Here is a 17,214-nt window from a genome sequence, read left to right as displayed (position 1 = left end):
CCAGGCCTCAGCCTCCCACTGTGTCCTCTGCATTGCTGCTCAGTGAGAAAGAGCAAGCCTGGAGGGACGCGTGGCGGGGTTTAGGGACTACCGGAAGTGGGTGTATCATTACTTCCCACTTTACAGGGCCCAGCACCCAGTTACCTCTTCCCTGCAGGCAGGCTGGGAAATGCACCACAGCTGTGCATCCTGGAAGATGTGAGAAGGTGGTGGGTGCTGGTGAGCCTTACGATCCTGACCTGAATAGGTGGGGCTCAGTGCAGGGAGGGAAGTAGTGATGAAAACGTCATCCTTACTCGAGGTTCCGGGCATGGGTTTCATTTCCCATTTGGCAGAAGTCAGAGTCCTCCCGAGAGTGGAGGGCTGGCCCTCATCTCCTGCCCCTCAGTTCTGGGGGGCAGAGGATCTACCCTGTGCTTCCTTACTGTCCTCCACAGCTCTGAGCCCTGGGCCCAGGGCTGCTCGGGTGCAGCTGTGAGGCCTGAGCCATGGTTAGACCCCTGGCTGAGACCTGCTCATCTCCGCTGAGCCTGGTCCTCACCCACCACCATCACCGAGGTTTTATTTCTGAGTCTCTGGCAGGTCTTACGTGCATACCTGCTAAGTCACTTCAGTTATGTCTGACTCTTTGCAACCCCATGGACTGTTGCCTGCCAGGCTCCTCTGTCTGTGGGATTTTCCAGGCAAGAATGCTGGAGTGGGTTGCCATGCCCTCCTCCAGGGGATCTTTCCGATCCAGGGATCAAACCCTCATCCCTTATGTCTCCTGCGTTGGCAGGCGAGTTCTTTACCACTAATGCCACCTGGGAAGCCCCTGGCAGGTCTAACATCTCATAATTTACTTCTTAGAAAAGCTCTATGAGGACAGGGATTTCTGTTTTATCTGCTGCCATATCTCAGATACCTAGAGCAGGCCTCCACACAGCGGGAGCTCAGCATGTTCTTTATTTTTTTAATTTAAAATTTTTTTAAAAAATTTATTTTAAAACAATGTATTTATTTGGCTGCGCCGGGTCTCAGTTGCAGCACACAGGATTTTTAGTCGTGACATGTGGGATCTTTAGTTGCGGCAGGTGGGATCTAGTTCTCTGAGCAGGGATGGAGCCCAGGCTCCCTGCATTAGGAGGGTGGAGTCTTAGCCAGTGGACCACCAGGGAAATTCCTTTTTATTTTAAAAATTCTATTTTATTTATTTACAGACGATTTTGTTTATTTATTTATTTATGGCCATTCCGTGCTGTTTGTGGAATCGTAGTTCCCTGCCCAGGGATTGAAGCCACACCCCCTGCGTTGGCAGCGTGGAGTCTTAACCACTGGACCACCAGGGAAGTTCCTCAACATGTTTTTTAAATGAATGAAGTGGAAAGACTATCAGCTCCCTGGGCCTCGTGTGCCCCTTGTCTCTCTGTCTGGAGAGGAGAGCGCCGGTCAGATTGGGCTTCCCCTTGTGGGCCTTGGCAAAGGGTTTGAATTTAATTCTTAAAACACTAGGATACTGTGAAGGATTTTTTTTTTTTTGAGCAGAATGATGTTCTGGCTGATTTACAGGTTAAGAAGATCCTCCTCACTCTTGCATGGCGCAGGGCGGTGATGGGACGAGAGAGAAACAGGGGAGCAGTTAGCTGTGACTGGAGCCATTTTCCATTGGAAACCGGTGGAGGCCAGATAGCTCTCGCCAGTTGAGCTGCTGAGTCTCAGACCTGGTCCATTCTTAATCCCAGTGTCTCCCTCTGCCTACAAGATTAAGCCCCCGCACTTTCTAGAGTGGGAAGCCTTCTGCGGTGGGGGCTTCGCCCGCAGCGTCGCCCTCATCACTTACCACTCTGCCTGGCCGTCTGAGGCAGGCCATGCTATTTCTCAGGGCTGCTCCTCACGCCTGGAGTATCTGGCACTCCTGTTTATCCTTTTAAATTCCACCACACCAACCCCCGCCCCCCCGCTATGAAGCCTATACCAAAGCCCTTTCCCCGAATCACCGAGCATGCTTTCCTGCCCAGCAGTCAAGTGTCGGCCCCTCTGAATGGTGAGCAGGACCCATGCTACGGCTTGTTCATCTTTACCACCCAGCTCAGGGCCTGCCACATAGGAAGTGCTCAGAAAGCATTTGAAGGGAATCCTTGAAGTGATTCAGAACAAGGTTCACCACTTTGGCTATGTGTTCAAGAGCCGAAGGGTTTGGACATTTTTACCGTTGATAATAGACTTTTCAAGGTTGACAGAATCCAAGATGTTTGCCAGTGATGCAGCGCCACCTGTTGTTCTCATGGAGGTATAACAGTTTCTTTGATGCGCTCTCCAATAGAAATACGAATCTTAAGAGTGAAATGGGGATTTGGAGATGGCCAGCCTTAACCCTCGGAGGAGGCAATGGCACCCCACTCCAGTACTCTTGCCTGGAAAATCCCATGGACGGAGGAGCCTGGAAAGCTGCAGTCCATGGGGTTGCTGAGGGTTGGACATGACTGAGCGACTTCACTTTCACTTTTCACTTTCATACATTGGAGAAGGAAATGGCAACCAATTCCAATGTTCTTGCCTGCAGAATCCCAGGGACGGGGGAGCCTGGTGGGCTGCCGTCTATGGGGTCTCACAGAGTCAGAGACGACTGAAGTGACTTAGCAGCAGCAGCAGCAGCAGCCTCAACCCTGGGCTTCCCTGGTGGTTCAGATAGGAAAGAATCTGCCTGCAGTGCAGGAGACCTGGCTTCTGTCCCTGGGTCAGGAAGATCCCCTATCCCCTGGAGAAGGGAATGGCAATCCACTCCAGTATTCTTGCCTGGAAAATTCCATGGACAAAGGAGCCTGGGGGACTACAGTCCATAGGATCAGAAAGAGTTGGACATGACTGAGCAACTAACACACACACACAGCCTCAACCCTGGGGCTTTCAGGTGGCTCTAGTGGTAAAGAACCCACCTGCCAGTGCAGGAGACGCAAGAGACGCTGGTTTGTTCCCTGGGCGAGGAAGATCCCCTGGAGGATGGCATGACAACCCATTCCAGTATTCTTACCTGGAGAATCCCATGGATGGAGGAACTTGGAGGGCTATTTATTGTCTAGAGTAGCATTCCATCTCTTGATGTAAAAATGATACAGCAGTTTCTCCTATTCTTCAACTCCTTCTTAATGGAGTCTTTAGAGCTGGAATTGACCTCGCAAGTGGTATCATATAGCCATAGCCAAATGTAAATTTGTTGATGTCAAAGCCGAAGCTGAAAAGAATTCCCTGGGACTTTCCTAGTCCACTGGCTAAGACCGTGTGCTTTCAAAGCAGCAGCCCAGGTTTGATCCCTGGTCAGGAAAGTAGATCCCACATGCTGTCACTAAGAGTTCACATACCTCAACTAAAGATCCTGCATGCCACAATTAATACCCGAAGCAGCCAAATAAATAAATAAATATTAATAAAAAAACTCCTTTCCTACATTCCACTAACATTAACAGAGAAGGAAGAGGGATTGTAAGAGAGGAAAGTGAATGGAAGTAAAAGAGAAAGGGCATAAATTCTGATTGTAAATGACTTGTCCCTTGCCTTAGGTAGCCTAAAAGGCCTGAGGAGGTCAGTGAGCGTCTCCCTTGTACAATCACCCTACAATATGAAGAGCCAAGTGTGCTAGGTTCTTAGAATATATCTCTGACAATAAAACACTCCATTGCTTTTCCTATGATACTAATGTAATATTTTGCATGTATATCCATGCTGTTCACACAACATCAGGCCACACCTGCCTATTCAGCAATACAACTACAGAGTCTAAAAATAACATAGCTTTGTGGCTTCCTAAACTTACTGCCTGCAATCAAAAGTTCTGCTGAGAGCAGACTTCCCTGGTGGCTTGGTGGTAAAGAATCTGTCTGCCAATGCAGGAGACACAAATTTAATCCCTGGTCCAAAAAGATCCCGCATGCCATGGAGCAGCTAAGCCTGTGTGCCACAACTACTGAGCCTGTGCTCTGGAGCCTGTGCAAGAAGGGAGACCACCACTATAAGAAGCTCGCCCCCCACACCTGGAGAGTAGCCCCCGCTCGCCACAACTAGAGAAAAGCCCGCACAGCAATGAAGTCCCAGCACAGGCAAAAGTAAATAAAATTATTTCTTAAAAAAGTTCTGCTGGGAGAAGTATTACCTAGAGAAGTTTGTTCAAAGTCTGAGAAGCTCATCCCATCCTCTAAAAGCTTTCCTCTGTCAGCAAAAAGAACTTCTAGTTACTTGCTTTTTGAATAGAAACTTAATTCTTCTTCTGGCTGCCTTGCATCACTGGCGGTGGAATCTCTAGTCCCCTGACCAGGGATTGACCCTGGGCCTTGGCAGTGAAATCGCTGAGTCCTAACCACTGGACTGCTAGGAAATTTCTAAACACTTAATTCTTAATTATCAACCAGTGGTCATCAAGTCTTTACCAAACGCTTACCATTTACGTTCATACTGGGCTTTCCAGGTGGCTCGGTGCTAACGAATGCGCCTGCCAGTGCAAGAGATGCAGGTTCGATCCCTGGGTGGGGAAGATCCCCCGAAGAAGGCAGTGGCAACCCACTTTGGTATTCTTGCCTGGGAAATCCCATGGACAGAAGAGCCTGACGGGCTACAGTCTATGGGGTCGCAAAGAGTCAGACATGACTTAGCAACTAAACAACAACATTCGTATTAATTCCTTACTTGCTTAGTGCTTTGTGGCTCGCAGAGCGTTTCCACACATGGGATCTCATTTGATGCTCATGACAGCTGTGGGCAGAAGTCAGTGCTGATTTCATCCTGAGGACTTTTGTTGGCCCAGAGGACATTTAGGACACTGACTTAGTTCTCAAGGAGCCTGGTCGCAAAGTTGAGTTATTCAGGCAAATCAGTGAAACTTTGAGGATAAACTAAAACGGCTCATTTCCAAGAGGGCAGAGCTCAGAAAAGAAGCAATCATGAAGAGTTGGAAGAGTCCCAGAAGGCTTTGAGGGAGGCTTGAAGGGGTTCTTGAAAAAGTCTTAGGTTCATTTATTCAAAAGTAAGCATTGAGGCTTTGGTGTAAGTTTAGAGTTCTGATGATATAAGAGTTAAGAGGCCTGCCTCATGGAGCAGATAATAGCAGATGATAAATAATAAATCAATAAACAAGAAATTCAGATAATAAACGCTCTGAAGCCAATAAATTGGGACTACTTTAGGTGGTCCGTAAGTCCTCTCTGAGGAGGTGATTTTCGAGCTCATGTTTTAATTATAAGAAGCACCCAGTCATGCTAGGATCTGTGGGCAGAGCATGCTCTCAGAAGAAACCACCAGTGCAAAAACCTGAAGTGGTGATGTGTTTGGCCCATTGGAGAAACTGCGAGAGGGCCCCTGTGACTTGGGGAGTGAGTGAGCAGGAGGGAGTGGCCAGCTGAGGTGGGGCAGGGCCTGCTCAGGTAGCAACAGTAAGGAGTTGAAACAGCAGGCGGTGTGGGTTGCTTCAGGGTCTAGCTGGGTTTCTAGAAGCTCAAGGAGGTCATCAGCAAGTGTTTCCCTCGTGTGCTGCGTGGTGATCATGGTGGCCCTTTCAGGCGCCAGCCCCACCTTACATTTCCTTCTGTAGCCAGGATGGGGGTGCGCACAGGGGCCTGACTCGAGTGCCGCTCCCCACCCAGCTGTACAACTGGGCCGCCCCAGAGGTGATCATACAGAAGGCAGCCACTGTGAAGTCGGACATCTACAGCTTTTCTGTAATCGTACAGGAGATTTTAACAGGTGGGTCAGAGAGCACACCAGCAGTGACCGAAGTCCCTGTTCCTAGGTTGGGTTTTTTCCCCCTGAAGAGTCACTTAGTGTTATGAGAATGCAGGACACAGGGAAAAAAGACTTTAGGAAACCTCTTTGTGTTTTTGCAAGATATGATCCCTCAGAAATCATTCTCTTTTAACCTGTTCTTTAAGATTCAGCAAAGCCCACCTATTGGCTTGTCAATGGTAGTGCATTTAATCCAAGGAGAGTTTTTAAACTGAATATTGCTGTCAGTGCTTAGGGGTCTCTGTGAGGTGCCCCTTGAGAACCTGTTTCCTTTTTCTTTTTAATTTTTGTTGAAGTATAGTTGATTTACAGCGTTGTGCCAGTCTCTGCAGAGTGACTCAGTTACACATACGTGTGCATTCTTTTTAATATTCTTTCCCATTATGGTTTATCACAGGATATTGAGTAATGTAGTTTCTTGTGCTATACAGTGGGACCTTGTTGTTTATCCATTCCATTCTAAATGTAATAGTGTGCGTTTACCAACCCCAAACTTCCAGTCCATCCCCCTCTTTCCCCTCTCCCCATTGGCAACCACAAGTTGTTCTCTGTGTTAAGAATTTACAAACGAGAGGAAAGGACTGGCCTCTGAGAAGTAAATGGAAATCAAACACACCCAGGATCCATTGTACATATAAGCAGTGTCACTTAAAAGAAATAGAAGCCCTTCCAAATGTACAGGACTCTGAGGTGAAGGTATACATACCACATTCACTGCCGCAGTGAGACTCAGCCCCATTGAGTAGTGTTTACCGTCTCAGAGGCAGAGCCTCACCTTCTGTGACAGGAATGCATTGGGCAGGCCAGCCCGACACAGGAAACATTCCCTTGTGGTCCCCAGGTCTGCCAGCCTGAAGTCCACACCTACAGCGGTCTGACACTGCTTCCTCCTGTCTCTGTGACAGGGATCTCCCTGTTATTTGGGTCAGTTGGTTTCTTCTTTGTTATTGAGCTTCCAGTAGTTTTTCTACAGAGAGAAATTAATTTTAAAAAGGTTGAGCAACTTGACAAAAGTTAGCCAGTTTCATCTGATTTCTTAATGTTTCTTCTTCTGGCTTTTTCCTTAACAGACAACATACCTTGGGATGGCTTAGATGGCTCAGTCATTAAAGAAACCATAGTCTTGGGAAATTATTTAGAAGCTGATGTCAGGCTTCCGAAACCTTACTATGATATTGTTAAGTCAGGCCTCCAGGTCAAGCAGAAAGATAGAACTATGAACCTTCAAGATATCCGGTATATTATGAAGAATGACTTAAAGGTAAGCTCTAAAGTTGTTAGGGGTCTGTATTTGCTTACCTATCTCAGGGTAGATTACGGAGTTAAGAGACCAAGAAGAAGCTAGAGATCAAGTTGTAGGAAGTTTTGGAAATCCTCATTTCATGACACTCTTTCTGTGTTCCCAAGAAAAGCCTAATTGCCTAATTTGGTGAGGGCAGCAGGAAATTGCAGAGGGAGGCTGGAGAGGGTCAGTTTGTAAAAGGGGCACCCTGTAGGCACATAGTGTGATTCAGTGGATAGCAGCTTTAGTTACTTTAAAACAAATAACTTTATTTATTTCTTTATTTTTGGCCGTGCCGGGTCTTCGTTGCTGCACAGGCTTTTCCTCTAGTTGTGGTGAGTGGGGCTACTCTGTAGTTGTGGTGCACTGGCTCTCACTGTGATGGCCTCTCTTGTTGCAGAGCATGGGCTCTCGGTGTGTGGGCTTCGGTAGTTGCAGCTCCCAGGCTCTAGAGTACAGGCTCAGAAGTTGTGGTGCAGGGGCTTCATTGCTCCATGGCATGTAGGATCTTCCCAGATCAGAGACTGAATCCGTGTCTCCTACCTTGGTAGGTGGATTCTTTACCACTGAGCTACCAGCGAGGCCTCTGTTACTACTTTTCAAAGTATTGGTAATCACAGTGAGTTCATTTATGAGAACTACAGTGAGTCTACCCAACAGGAGTAACAGGGAGTTTATCTGACACCTAGATATGTTTCTAAAATACCAGTGACATTCAGATGATTGCATATATGTCCTTAGCAGTATTTCTCTTGTTACAGGATTTTATTGGAGCCCAGAGAACTCAGCCAACTGAGAGTCCCAGGGTGCAGAGATACGAATTTCATCCTGATGTCAATGTCTGTCTAGGACTAACTTCAGAACATCCAAAAGAGACCCCTAACTTGGAAATAAAAGAGCTGAAGGAAACAGGTATGGCCTTAACTCAAGGTTTTGACATAACTGTGTTTTGAGAGCTGCGACTAACTGACTCCTCCAAATTGTACCCGTAACTTATACTTGGAACGATGACTGCCTTAGGAAACAAAATCAAGATCCTTAAAATTAAGTTAAATTTTATGGGCTCCATATATACCTTTTCCAGAACTGGGCAGTAACAATCTATTTCTTTCTAGTATGATTTAGGAATGTATTCAATTGTTTCATAAGTAAACATGGTGATTTTTATTTAAAATTATTATCTGTTCATTGTTGCCCTAAAGGTCCGGGAGCAAGCAATGAGAATGAGAGCGGAACACGAAATCTGGTGCAGTGGGTCAGGGGGCCTGCAGCCTCTTTTGAACTGAGGTGCAGAGTCCACTCTGAGTCCAGTTGTTACTCCTGACTGCAGAGTACAAAACTTTCCTTGATCTATCTTTCCCAAGACACTGCACTGACATAGTCCAGATCCCCTTGTTTTCACCCCAGGCCGTTCCCTCATGGGATGGTCTCGGGAACAGTCAGCAAGAGTGTAGGCGGTGTTCATACCTAACACCAACCCGCTGTTCCAAGGTCCATGCTTTCATGACCCCAGTCATACTCCCTTCTGGGTCTGGCCTTGGGGTCTGTTAGAAGGCTATTATTCTAAGAAAAACATGAAAAATGTTTTTCATCATTGTTGATACATCATCAACAGTTTCTTGATATCTGCTGTTTTTCCAGGTGCCATTTCTATGAAATTTCTCAAGGCTGTGAGTGTACATTATTAGAAATTCCCACTACAGTTCATTATAGAAAATTTAAATAATATGAAGAAAAAGATCACTTAAGAAGATTTTAATTTCTTACAAATGATTTGTTAACATTTTGGTATTTCCTTCTAACCTTTTTCTTAAAGCCTTACTACTTTTTAGTGTACTTGGAAACCTTTGAACTCAGAGCCGCAAAGAACCTTGCAGTCATCTGGTTGATGCCCTCATATTCCAGATGAGAAAACTGAGGTTCAGAGAGGTGTGATTTGCTCATGATTCCAGGCTGATTACCCAGTTGGAATTCAGGCATTTGGATTCTAGCCAAGTGACTTTTCTCTTGACTCTGCGCAGGCCTGGAGGCCTCCAGAATGGCTCTCCAAGGTCTCATTACTTTGACTTCTCCATCCCATTTTCTGCAAGCTGTACACCATCAACCAGGGGTGGTGGGTGGTCAATCCTGGAGTTATTTTTTAAGGTATTCTTTCTCTCACAGTGCAGTGGCTTCTTGGGCAGTGTCTTGGCTCCTTTTATCAGATGCTCACAAAGAGCATGACTTGAACTGACATGAATATTCAAACACTGTGTGTGTAAAGAAAGTGTGAATTTAGTCCTAAGATTCAGGGGCCTATAATTCACTTGTCCTGATAGTTAGGCATTTTTGAACATACTATAACTTAAGCATAAGCATTTTTTCCTGGGTTTGATCCTTCCCAAATTTTCTTGTTTTTAAAATAATTTTATTTACCTATTATTTTTGGCTGTGCTGGGTCTTCATTGCTCGGTGGGGTTTTTCTTTAGTTGCAATGAGTAGAGGCTACTCTCTAGTTTGCGGTGTGCAGGCTTCTCATTGTGGCGGCTTCTCTTGTTGCAGAGCTCGGGCTTTAGGACTCATGGGCTTTAGTAGTTGCTGTTCCTGGGCTCTAGAGCACCGGCTCAATAGTTGTGGCACGCTCGCTTGGTTGCTCCTTGGCATGTGGGATCTTCCTGAATCAAAGATAAAACTTGTGTCTCCTGAATTGGCAGGCAGATTCTTTACCGCCGAGCCACCCAGGAAAGCCCTTCCCAAATTTTCTATCTCAACCCTTGTCAAAAGTTCGAAATACCCTCTCATTCTCTGTGAGTGTATCTGGCAGTCTTTTCTAACTGAAAAGTGAGTGAGATGATAAGAAACTTCTTTCTGTGTGCCACTTGAGCAACCAGCCGTAGGTGCTGAGCTGCTGTGGTCACTTTAATCAGCTGCATGTTGCTTTTCTTTTCAGCAGGTAGTCAGTTTCATTCCCCAAGGGGTCACTCTTCTCCCACCGGGAAAGCAACACCAGAGCCTCCTGTCCCAGACGTAAGTCCAGTGGCCCAGCAGACTCACCGCCAAGACGCTGCTTCTCCTGCCTGTTCTGTGGCAGAAGAGGCCAGGAACCCCAGCCCAGATCAGACAAGCCTCTGCAGCTTCGAAATCAATGAAATCTACTCAGGCTGCCTGGACACAGCAGATGACCCAGAGGAGGAGTGCCCAGGAACTGGCTCATCTCTTGAGGGGGCCATACCAAACCAGACAGATGAGCTGAAGTCCATGGAAGAAGAGCTGGAAAAGATGGAGAGAGAGGTGTGCTGTTCTTGCGATGAAGATGAGAGCTCTTCGGACGCTGACACGGAGCTCTCCTGTGAGGACTGGGAATGGCAGAATGACGCACTGTGTTCCCCCAGCCGGCCTGAGCCAGCCCGAGGAGCCAAGGGCGCCACGAACAACCGCTCCATGACCGAGGAGTACATCAGTAAGTGTGTGCTGAACCTGAAGATTTCGCAGACCTTAATCCACCAGAATGCTGATTTGCTGAGGAATGTTCAGCAGAAGATAGAAAAGCTCGAGATGATACAGAAGGAGCAGGCGGAGCGCAGGTCTCTGTGGGCTTCTTCGAGAGAGTTTGCAGGCATCCACGACTCACCTTCCGCCCTCGGCCCCCCGGCTTCCAGCTACCTTCCTCCTGTCGTGCAGCGGCCGGGGGACCAGCAGCTGGACCCCGGGGGCAGCGGTCTGACTCTAGCAAGGTCTCCGAGAACAGTGAAAGACTTTCGAGGAGGACATTTTGGCAAAAGGTCCAAGAAAAGAAGCGACTGTGGCTGGACACCTTTAGCTTCTTTCCCCCAAGTCACTGAAGAAATCACCAGGGATCAGCCGGAGAAGGACCACCAGGTGAGGCTGAGATGTGGGGGCAGGGCAGCACGCAGGGTCTGGAGCCGGCCTCGGCGCACCCTGACCCGCCTGCAAGGGTGGCCTCAGCACGGCCAACTCCTAATGAGTCCTCTTTGCTTTGGGAAACAAGGCCTCTAGGTTGGAATTCCAAGGTAGATACTCTTCATCTCCTATCCCGAACCCAGCTCACGGGCCCTGTCCTCTGTAAAATTCTATAAACTATGTGAAATCGCTGTTTTGTAGGTCAAAATAATCAAGTATTGACAACTTTATATAGTTCAACTCACCAAATATGGTATCTTGGGCAGGTATTTAATCCCCATTCTGAATTGCTTATTAATTCATTCATTGACTCATTTGATAAGCATAGAGCTCTCAGAGGCTGTTTATTAGACCTTGGGATTTGATGAATGAGCCACACGCTCTGCTAGGAGCAGCTCAGACACCGATGGGAATGGAAGGACTTGGTAGTCAAAGGAAATGACCATGGGTTGAAGAGTGGTTCCTCTGTGAGCTGCTGCTGTTTGTTCGTTTTTTGTTTTTTTTTTTTGACCACACCACATGGCTTGTAGGCTCTGGGCTTCTTAAGGACAGATCCGTCCAGTAAGGCTGAGGAAATGTCCCCACACATAGAAGGGGGCCTAGCAGTAGAAGGTACTCTGTAAGTGGTCACTGAAGGAATGAATAAATGGATGAATTTTAACAAGTTCACACATGCAGAGCTGGCTGCCTGTTGAATCAAAATTTTAGAGCTGGATCAAGCCCATCCTTTTCCAGAGTGTGAAGCTCAAGCTTAGAGACTTAAACTTTCTGAGATCCATGGATGTGACTGAGCGCAGGGTGGAGTGGGAGAGGTCAGTATCCCTGAAAGGAGGATCTTATTACTGAAATTATTTAGAGTTGCTGGCTCATGGTAAAAAAAAAAAAAAAAGCAGGTTAACTTTTAGTAAGTTTTATTATTCTTTTAAAATCCTCCACCTAAAGTGCACCCTCTTGGCCTGCACAGGCAGCTGACTCCCACTACCCCACCCCTTGCTGTGCTACTGACCAGCCCTAGCTGGGTTTCTGACTCCCAGGCTAGCGCTCTGGCACTGTTCCTTGCTGCGTTCCAGCGAGACTTTAGTCCTCACATAGAACATTTGGAAAAGCCTTGGCATTTGTTTTTATGTAAAGAGAAGGAAGGTGATTTTGGAGTAGGAAATGGCAACTCACTCCAGTATTCTTGCCTGGAGAACCCCATGGACAGAGGAGCCTGGTGGGCTACAGTCCATGGGGTCACAAAGAGTCGGACACAACTGAGCAACTAACATACACACCCAAAGAGAAGGCACAGTGAAAGTTAGAGTTTACGAGAAAACTACTAGAAATAACTTTTTTGTATACTGTATGTTGATTACCTTTTGCTGCATAACATAAAATAACAATGTTTTATTACTTCTCATAATTCTGTGGGCTCTGAGTATGACAGGGCTAACTTGACTGATTCTTCCATTCCTTGTGGCACTGGCCAGAACCACCCCCTCAACTGCATTCAGCTGGAGTCTGCGTTGAGCAAGAAGTTCCAGGAAGGCCTCAGTTACCTGGCTCCCCCAGGCGGCCTCTTTCCACACTTGGTTTCTTTTGATTCACTAAGTAGTCTCACCCAAGCTTCTCTGCAGCCTGGCAGCTGGCTTCCCAAGTGAAACTGAAGCTGCCAGGTCTCTTAAAAACTAGGACAAGATCACTTTTGCTGCTTTTCTGATGGTCACAGGAAGCCAGCATGGATTCAAGGGGAGGGAAGTAGATTCCAGGTCTCCAGTGGCAGTGTGGACAGGGAGGGAAGGAATTGAAGGCAGCCGTTGTTGGAAACCATCTACTAGTACATATGACTATGTATAAAGCAACTCTACCATATTTTAATTGTTCTTTAAAAAGCCTACCCTGGTTTTCTGGCATAATCAAGGAATAAGGCATTTTCACCTAAGTGAAATTTTCAAACATTTGAAATTCATTCTTTTAATTTCTCCATTCTTAAATTTTTAATCATACTGAATGAAAACACTACAGACTTGCCATTATTCTAAATGCCAATTTAAATATATTCTTAATCTATTCTAGCCTTTCCTTGGTGACCATGACGATTTTTTGAAAATCTGTTACTGTGACACAATGTTGCCTCCACTCAGCAGCCTCTGGAACTCATACTCCACAGAGGCAGTGATCATTTTTATGCATCTTCTCACCTTTAGGTGTCTTGCTGCCATTCCCAAATCTCACATGTGTTGCTTTTATTTGCTGTAGGTTAGGAAATGCAATTAAACTAAGTTAGTTGAAATTGCAGTAAGCAGATCCCAGGTCTCTTTTTTTGGCTAAAGGGCATTGGCTTTAATTGATTTTACTTCTACTATTTTTGAAGTATTGTAGCCTTTTTTTTTTTTTTGGTTGTGTTTTATTTTCATAGCACCCCTCTCCTCCCCTTGCGCCCCAGTAGATTTAGGCAGATATTATTGTCCCTGTATTATGGATGAGGAAACCAAAACATAAGGCTCACTTAGGTTAGTCTGAGTAAAGTTCAGATGAGAACCCAGGGCCTGGGGCTCCTGCCATAAAACCTGCTGCCTTAATAATCATATAGGGGAAAGTTTGGGGACTTTTGATGTCTAATTTGTCTGTTCATTTTCCACTTGCACCCTGTTCGGACTGAAGTCCTGAGGGCCAACATGTCTCTGAAGAGGCCTCCAGCTAAGAGATGAGTTATTAGATGTGAAACATGCAAACTGAAGTTGTCTTGAGAGGTCTGGTTAGTTCTACATACTGAGTGAGAATGACTTTAAAAATAGAATGTGAGAGTGAAGGGAAGAGGGATTCCTTCATCAAAGCACTGAAACATGTCTCCCGATTTTTAAGCTGCCAACTCTTTGTGGTCCTGGAAAACAGAGCAGAGGTGAACAGTTTCAGCCCACTCACGGAGCCAAGGCCAGTTTGGAAAGAGACAGGAACCAGAATACCAGCAGGTGGGTTAACGTTTCATTGTTCTTTGTGTCATCATGTCTTTAGACGCCCATGTGACCCTTAGGCCACTTTAATGATCTTCATTTTGCTGGTGACAAAGATTGTGAGCATTGAGGAGTAATAACACAGAAAGAGATGTTGGCAGGTTCTCTCCGTTGAGTGAGTGAGAAGAGCAGTATAATGGAGACTCGCAGGAGACGTCAGAGGTGAAGTTGCTGGCAGGTCAGCCAGACAGAACTCCTCAGTGGTCCAGAGCAGAGCACCCTGTCTTCCTGAAACTGTCCAGATTGCTTTCCTGAAAAAAGGAAGTGCCAGGTATCCCACACACCAGGGCTCCAGAAACCAAACTATGTGAAAACCAGTGTTGTTCAAAATAAGCGTCACTGACTCTGGGGGGCAGAAGGAGGAAGTTGAACAATATCATCGTTACCTTTTAGACTCTGATTTTTAGCCAGACTGATGAAATGAATTGATTTCAGCACAAATCAATTTTCCTTCAGTAGAAGGAAAGTGTACACATATGCTGGGTTTTTAAGAACTTAGGAAAAACAAATTTTCTTTTGCATAGGAAGAATTATTAATGGAGCAATTAATGTTTTTCAGGACAGAGTCATATATGAACTTAGTTTTCCTTTTCTGTGGTTAAAAGGCAGCATTAATCCACAGCTTTGAAGTCCATCTTCCTGGAAAAAAATTTTTGTATTCCTGCCCTCAGTGGTGACTGAGAATAATGACAAGAATTTGCTGTTCTCTTCACTTCAGTTAAATATGTACCAAAGGGGGAATCGAGGAACATGCCCAGACATTTTAGGTTAGTGTATTTTACCTTTACAAAGGGAATGAACTGAAGAACCACCAAATCAGCCTCAGAGAGTTTAGCACGCACATCACTGACAGTGGCAGACAGGGCGATGGTGCAGCTGCTGGCGGACGAGGCAGAAGCTGCAGCTGCGGCCGCCCTGCTCAGCGCCAAAGGGAGAGGCTGAAGGCTTTGCTGCCAGGCCACCTAGGCTTTTTGTGTGCTTTCAAAATCACTTAAATTATATACATGTAGGCATTTTTGTGGGCTTCCTGGGTGACTCAGTGGTAAATAATCTGCCTGCCAATGCAGGAGACGCTGGTTCGATCCCTGGTTGGAGAAGATCCCCTGGAGAAAGGAATGGCAACCCACTCCAGTATTCTTGCCTGGAGAATCCCATGGACAGAGGAGCCTGGCGGGCTACAGTCCATGGGGTCGCAAAGGGTAGGACATGGTTGAGTGACTAAACAAGAAGGCAATTTTGTATCCTGAGTTTTTGCTTTACATTAAAACGTTTTTATCCTTTGTTATTAAAAACATCCTGTAAACTTACTTTGAAATTGTAAGTTTGAAATGGGGAAAAATTGAATTTTCCCCATTATTTTTTTCCCCCAGTGTTGAATTTTAAGTTGTTTCAGTCTTTCTTTTTTCTGTTTTGACTAGGGCCATAGTGACGTGTCAGTAAATTTTGTTCCGCATTTTGGGTTATGTCCTTGATAGACTCCCAGAAGCAGAGTTACAGAGGGTTTGAGCATTTTAAAGATGCTTAATGCTGCTGCTAAGTCACTTCAGTCATGTCCGACTCTGTGTGACCCCATAGACAGCAGCCCACCAGGCTCCCCTGTCCCTGGGATTCTCCAGGCAAGAACACTGGAGTGGGTTGCCATTTCCTTCTCCAATGCATGAAAGTGAAAGTGAAAGTGAAAGTGAAGTTGCTCAGTCGTGTCTGACCCTCAGCGACCCCATGGACTGCAGCCTTCCAGACTCCTCCATCCACGGGATTTTCCAGGCAAGAGGACTGGAGTGGGGTGCCATTGCCTTCTCCGAAAGATGCTTGATAGCTGTTGCCAAATTGTTCTTCAAAGAAGCTGATCAGACATGACATTTCTAGTTCAACAGCCTCTCTTTGCACTCTGATACAGCAGGAGACTGGGCTATTCTAGATAAAAGAGGATTCTTATGTATGCATAAATCACACGTTTTCTTTTTCTTTATCTTATTTGGCGGTGCCAGGTCTTAAGTTGCAGCACATGGCATCTCCTACTTGTGGCATGTGGGATCTAGTTCCCTGACCAGGGATCAAACCTGGGCCCCGGCATTGGGAGCATGAAGACTTAGCCACTGGATCACCAGGGAGTCCCCTAGATGATACATTTTCAAAGAATTAGTTTAATAGGTGATAAAGTGTATATAATCACGGGATATTTAGAGGAAAAAGAGACTTCTTTTTTGTGCAGATGAGGAAACCTTGGCGCAGAGAGACTGAAGTTTGCCAAAGTCAGCTAACTAGTAGCAGGACATGGTCCACAACTCAGTGAAACTAGGATGAAGATCTCTGAATCATCTTCAGAGTCCCTGGTGCCTTAAGCCCATCTTTGTAAGTGTTAGCTGTTGCGCTATCACTGATGTGCGGGTGGCCTGTTACCAGAGGATTCTGATAAAAGGGCAGGAAACTACTGAACCATCACCTACGCTCTGCTCTGCTACAGCCCAAGGACCAGGGTTCTGTTTGTGAAGCTGAATTTCAAGATCATCTAAACCAGTCCTTTTGTTTCTTAGCCAGGGAAGGCCTAGAGAGTCCAGTCCTCAAAGCAAAACGACACAGCTCAGTAGTGCACTCCTCACGGTGCCAAGCCACCCACAGGGATCACCCACCTCATCCAAACCTGGCCAGGACTCTACCAGGTAGTACAGCCTTGTGGGCTGAGTGTTGGAGGGGGTCTGGTGCCCCCTGGTGGTGCATAGGAGTCAGTGCAACCTCAGAACAGCTCAGAGAATAGGGGACAGCCTCTGGGTGGGCTCATGGACTTGGGGTTGTGTCAGGAACCTGAGTAAACTGATGTGTTTGTGTTCACTTGCCCTCTTCCCCCAAATACATGCAATTCAGGATCAGTATGCAATCTGTGTCTTCTGAAATCTATAACGCAAAGTCACGAAATAACAAAGATGATGGAGAGATACACTTAAAATGGAAAAGTGAGTATAAAGCCATGGGTTCTGTTGGACAGAATGAAATTTAAAGTATCTTTACTGTCTTCTCATATTCTTTTCTTGTTAGATCATTCCATTTTAAAAGTAAGACCTTTCTGATTACAAACTGTAAAAGAGAAGTGCTTTTTTAAATCTCTGGACTATATAGGAAATCTTTCTACACTCTGTGTATGTGTATACATGTATATTGTGTAACAAACGTAGTAAAAAAAATACATGGTATAGATTCTTACAATGTTGTTAAGGTAGAGAGCTTCCAGTGTCACTTTCACCTATCCTGTGGGTATTATTCTTTTGTATCAGTTTAATCTTATGAGCTTAAAAG

The 17,214-nt window shown here is 45.9% G+C and overlaps 1 protein-coding gene across 14 annotated transcripts in view; it reads left to right on the top strand.

Moving 5' to 3' along the window:
• Positions 1-17,214, top strand: part of TEX14 (testis expressed 14, intercellular bridge forming factor) — a 150,091-nt gene that overhangs the window by 103,036 nt on the left and 29,841 nt on the right. For 10 of the 14 annotated variants that reach the window (XR_009491533.1, XM_024980177.2, XM_024980173.2 and 7 more), the window contains 7 exons: positions 5,558-5,709; positions 6,819-7,009; positions 7,792-7,942; positions 9,960-10,888; positions 13,775-13,881; positions 16,458-16,583; positions 16,786-16,874. Coding sequence is in view for 13 of the 14 variants with exons in the window: in XM_024980177.2 (XP_024835945.1) it covers positions 5,558-5,709; positions 6,819-7,009; positions 7,792-7,942; positions 9,960-10,888; positions 13,775-13,881; positions 16,458-16,583; positions 16,786-16,874 (1,745 nt within the window). In the remaining variant the exon portion in view is untranslated. The remainder of the gene's footprint in view (positions 1-5,557; positions 5,710-6,818; positions 7,010-7,791; positions 7,943-9,959; positions 10,889-13,774; positions 13,882-16,457; positions 16,584-16,785; positions 16,875-17,214) is intronic. The other 4 variants (XM_059878075.1, XM_059878070.1, NM_001192568.1 and 1 more) reach the window with 3 other exon arrangements.

Source organism: Bos taurus, chromosome 19 (genome assembly GCF_002263795.3).
Source record: "Bos taurus isolate L1 Dominette 01449 registration number 42190680 breed Hereford chromosome 19, ARS-UCD2.0, whole genome shotgun sequence".
Taxonomy (NCBI): Eukaryota; Metazoa; Chordata; class Mammalia; order Artiodactyla; family Bovidae; genus Bos; species Bos taurus.
The sequence above is the reverse complement of the archived record's forward strand: the minus strand, read 5'-3'. Positions and strand labels throughout refer to the sequence as shown.